Source organism: Lotus japonicus, chromosome 2 (genome assembly GCF_012489685.1).
Source record: "Lotus japonicus ecotype B-129 chromosome 2, LjGifu_v1.2".
Taxonomy (NCBI): Eukaryota; Viridiplantae; Streptophyta; class Magnoliopsida; order Fabales; family Fabaceae; genus Lotus; species Lotus japonicus.
The window spans coordinates 57,728,701-57,733,989 of NC_080042.1; the positions used below are offsets into that span (position 1 = coordinate 57,728,701).

The following is a 5,289-nucleotide window of genomic DNA, read 5'->3' on the forward strand; positions in this document are numbered from 1 at the left end:
TGTACAGTCACAGCAATATCTTTATCTAACTCAAAGCAGCATTCACAATTCCATTTCAATGTAAATATTTGACAAATATAAGCAGAGACTACACAAAATTTCATGTTACTAACAATAATAATGGACAGTGACCTATACATCAAATTAAGGTGGCCATCAGTTCCATCAGAGCCTACACGCCCATTTGCAAAAGGCCGCCCCCATATTGAGTCACAAAAGTATCATGAAATATTTCAAGCAAATAATCACCACTCATCCCATTTATTTAAGAAGTCATCCCACATAGCTGAAGCAATTGAATCCCGTAACGAGAATGCAAGTTGTTCTTGCATTGAAGAAAGCAACTGAACATCAGGAAGTTCATCAAGAACTGTAAGTTCGTCCACTGGTGTCCCCCCAAGGCTATTGAATAACCAGTCATTTCTATCTTCACGGCGAATAATATTATGCAAAACACATGCAGCTATGACTATGTCGCGCTGAATCTGAAAGGAATATTGAGGAGCAGGTATAAGGATGGGGAATCTAGCTTTCAACACAGTAAATGACCTCAGGATAGCACCCCTCAGAAAATAATGCCTGTGATTAAACAGCTCCTTTGCATTTCTGGGGAATTGATTAGCACCTCTATACTCATGACGCTGGTACCGAACACCTTGAAAAGGAGTAATAAAACCTTCGGTATTGAAGTATCCCATGTCAACAAGGTAATACTTTCCTATAAAATAAATCCAAAGGGAATAAGTTATCAGTTATCACTAATGTAATGTGCAACATGGGCAGATAGTAAACCCAAAACTACAGATATACTACTACCAAGTAACAAACCTTGAGGTATTTGGGGGAAATTCTGATCTGGGTCATCAAGGACTGCCCTTAACACACGTGATTCACTGACTGAGCCTTCCCAACCAGGATAAACAAATATAAACTGCAGGTCAAATGTGCAAGCTGCCAGCACATTTTGAGCTAGGATACCTTTCTTATTGCGAAATCGAGAGTGATCTTTGGCGGGAACATGTGCAGGAATTTGCATACCATCAATTACTCCTATACAATCCTGAAAGTATAGAGGGGGGAGAGGAACTGTCAATAAACTAGCACACACAAGTAGTAAAACACAGGAGACATTTCAACGGAATAGAAAATGGCAAGGGAGAAAGAGCTCAAAGTTGGAACCTTGAAATATGGGTAATATCTAGCGCTGTTGAGAATTTCTGGAGGTGTTGTGGGCTGAGGAGGTTGTAAAACTTCACGTGACAGTGATTTAACAGCCTTCAGTACATTATTAAAATGTCGGCTAATGGTTTCACCGGAGTGCTGAAACCGCTCCTGAATCACTCTATTACGTTCGTTATGGCCAATGATGTTTAAAAATATTGCTAACTGCTCCTCTATCATTACCCCAGGAGTATCACGTAACAGGGTTCTTTGACGGAGAATGTCACACAACTTGTGAAATACATGCTTGTCCATACGCAACATTTCCCGAAAAAAGTCATCATGCCCATTCAGCACTTCTGCCATAAATTCACATTTCCTGCGGGAAGGCTGTTTAGTTAGACAGCTATAGTAATAGTATCCAGCAGCAGCGGCAACTAGTTCCATCTCATCCAATTCTAAGTCAATGTCATCCAAGCTGATTGGTGTATCTGTAAAGATAAACTTCAAAGATACGAAAAGTGCAAGAGAATACATATTTCTAATATATCTAGTCAATAGATCAAGAAAGCATTCCAATCATGCATAAAACAAGTAAAAAATTAGTTCGAAAACAAAGTACTGTGTTTGCACTCAACTCGAAAAGGATGAACTCGGAGTAACATCAGCATTAAGCACAAGATCAAATTAATAATAGTGACTTATATGTTCCCTTGCATCTTACAGTCTACATAACTGTACAAAAGTAAGGATCCACTTTCACAAAAAACAGGACAGTTTTCTCAAACAATTCAACTAGAGGAAACACCACATTTGCCCTGCAACCATGGCAATCTTTTTTCACCCTTAATAGAGATGAAAACCTCACGGGCATTGGGGTGATCCTCAAACAAATCCAAAGCAAGAAAGTAAATCTGTTCATCAACACCTTGCATCTCATCCAACACTTTGATGCACTTGTTTATGGAGAATCTGTCCTCATTCTTCACAATCGCGCTAGCCCTCATCTTCGAAGCAGCCGCAATCTCCATCATAGCATCCACTATAGCACTGCCAGTAGCTTTCCTTCCTCGCTTCCGGCCACCATTAGAACCCGACGGCACACCCGCCTGACGCTTGTGTCCATCCAACAACATGTTCACATCATCTCCAGAGTCCGTAGAAGCATCATCATCATCCACATAAGCCATTGCCACTGCAAATCAATTTCATGCTACTCAGGTTTAAAATTCTCAATGCCAAACACAGCATAACATACAATACGCAGAAATTTAACACCCCAGAATCCCAAAAAAAATAATAAATAGAAAATTAATAATACACTATTAAAAAAATGAGCCACAGTGTGAAAAGCGAATAATCAAAATTGTTATACATGGAAATGGCAAGAAATTCTGAGAAAGGAACAAGGAAGAGAAACATCGTACCGTGTCGCACAATGTCGTGAAACCCTAACCTCGTCAGTCAATAGAGGGAAGAAGTGAGAACGCGCGTCGTTGCACTTGTCAGCGTATTTATTTACTACTTTTTTTTTTTTGAAATTATTATATTTATTTACTACTGGACACTGGTGCATTATTTTTTTTTAAATCGAAATATTTTTTGATATGTTGGAAAAGATAAATTACGTCATCAAACAATTCATTTATACACCTTCCCCTCCAACTCATGTGTCTTATAATTCTTACAACTTTAGCTATTATTTGGGATTTTAAAACAAATCATAATTTGTCAAAAAAGTAAAGTATATAAATATGGAATAATTATTCTTTCACACCTAAAAAATTATGGGAAAGAGGTGGAGATGAGAGAGATATGAAGAAAAGAAAACGTAGGAGAGAGAAAGTATAAGATGTTAAGAGAAGAGAGATAGACATAAAAATAAGTGGAAATGAAGTGGAGAAAAAATGAGGTATAAATATAATCATTATTGTTAAATATGAGATGTATCATATGAGAATGATGTTTTTATGTGAGAACGTGAGAATAAACCATGACCGTTAGATTTAATCATTGACGATTAAGATTAAAACAATTTAATGGTCACATGACAACTTAAAAATGTCATGTGACTTTTTTAAAAAGTGACATGACTTCATGTTTTAATCTTGATCATTCATGATTAAATCTAGCAGTCGTGATTTATTCTTACATTCTCATATAAAAATATATCTCTCATATGATACGTTCTCATATAATGCAGATTATGAGAAAGATGATTTTATGTGAGAAAGTGAAAATAAATCACAATCATTAGATCTAATCACTAATCATGAATAGTTCAAATTAAAACAAATTAATAGTCATGTGATCACTTAAAAAAATCACATTACTTCATGTTATAATCTAGTTTATTCATGATTAGAACTAACAGTTGTGATTTATTCTGACTTAAAATCACATTTCTCATAAGATACATCGTTTATATATATATATATGTTGTTGTTGAGATATATTGTCGTTGCTATTTTTTTATGCTCTAAGGATGTGACACTCAGTCTCATTTCAATTATGCTCATTTAGTTCCAACGACTCTTTTCTTCACGTTTGTACTTAATAGACGATGAGCTTGTCTTGATTAAATGAGAACTTCTTCAACGGATCTATTCTGGATTATTTCCTTGTTATACGTACTTTGGTTTGATTTGACATTGACAACTTTTGGGCAAGAAGTCTTTCAAAAAATGTGAAGTGAAAAGCAGGCTAGAGAGTGTATGCAATTAATGTTTCTTAATTTCAAAGATCCTATGTTGACAAGACTCCTGATAGGATGTAATTGAGAGAGTCCATCTTACTCTTGTGCGGAACTTCGCTTCGGCTATTTATATTATTGAATATATGCTTGTTGCGAGGGCTATTCTCTTAGGCTATTTATATCATTGGATATATGCTATATGATTGTTGTAAGAGCACTTTGATGCTTGCTATTTGATATAATGGCTTGTTGTGATGATGTTTGTACTTTCATTGTGATATTTGATTATCTATTGGCGGCCTATCGCTTGTGTAACCGGAGCGTTTTTCCGAGTGTCGGTTAGAGGAGACTCTAACCATGCTTTAGATCTATTGTGGTTGGATCAAGAGTTTTTTCTCAAAAAGAGTTATATAGGGTGAGACTTTTATTTAAACTTTCCAACGTTTTTGAAAAAGAACAAACTCATTCATGATTTACTTATAAACTTCATATAAAATAAATAATCAAAGTGTACACATATTTTGAAAATTAAAAGAGAGTTTATTTGCATTGTAAAACTTTTAAAGAATAAGAAGGATATTTTCAAAGGGGACTTCAATCCTTTTTAGAAAAGAGAATTTCAAAGGGGGACTTTATTTGATGACTTAGAGGGAAGAAAGACGAGACTCGACGACACGGTTACTTGGAGTGGAGTGACCTGTCGTAGTGTAAACTTCGGTCACTTGGAGCGGAGTGCAACCGTTGGTGATGGAGCCAGATTGGTGTCCTAGTTTGACTATTTTCTTAGCAGTAAACACAAACACTGGAAATGGCGTTCTTGTTTGTTTGGCTAACCATGATTCATATCATGCATGCATACATTTTGTCATGATGGTGGAGTGGCCATGCCTGTCGTTTGAGGACGATGGAGTGGTCGTACCTTCAGATGTTGATAATGGAGCGGTTATCAACTAAGTGGCATTCACTAGTCAGAGGTCGATACTGGAGTGGGTATCGTACCGACAAAGTGTTGTCTCGCCTACCTCATATGGAAATGGCGTTTATATCCGGATCATTTGATGTGCCTGTGTGGCATTGCATTTGCACGAGCATATAGACTAACCTTAGGGTTGTCGATTGAGCTTGGTGATGAGGTGATATGTGCTATGAGTTTTGATATGCTTGAGATAAGCTAAATGTGATTTAATTGTTATGTGTGTGGGAGAGGTTTGTCATGGACAACCCTCATATTTTACGTAAGCCACGTGATCGATAGATCTGCTGAGTGAGCGTGAAACGTATAAGTATGTGATTATGTGTATATTGTGTGACCTACTATTATATATATATATATATATATATATATATATATATATACCTATATTCTGGAAGTTGACCCTCGCGCACCATTGTTTGTATTGCTTGTGTTTGGGCGGCCGGCGACTGCTAGGTGA

At 36.6% G+C, this 5,289-nt stretch overlaps 1 protein-coding gene across 1 annotated transcript; it reads right to left on the bottom strand.

The window, feature by feature from the left end:
* Positions 1-2,698, bottom strand: LOC130738505 (uncharacterized). The gene is made up of 5 exons (XM_057590494.1): positions 2,589-2,698; positions 2,090-2,356; positions 1,180-1,652; positions 829-1,060; positions 1-718 (listed from the first exon to the last, which is right to left on the bottom strand). The coding sequence occupies exons 2-5, from the start codon at positions 2,349-2,351 to the stop codon at positions 246-248; spliced, it is 1,440 nt and encodes a 479-aa protein (XP_057446477.1). The 5' UTR covers positions 2,352-2,356; positions 2,589-2,698; the 3' UTR covers positions 1-245.
* Positions 2,699-5,289: the final 2,591 nt, after the last annotated feature.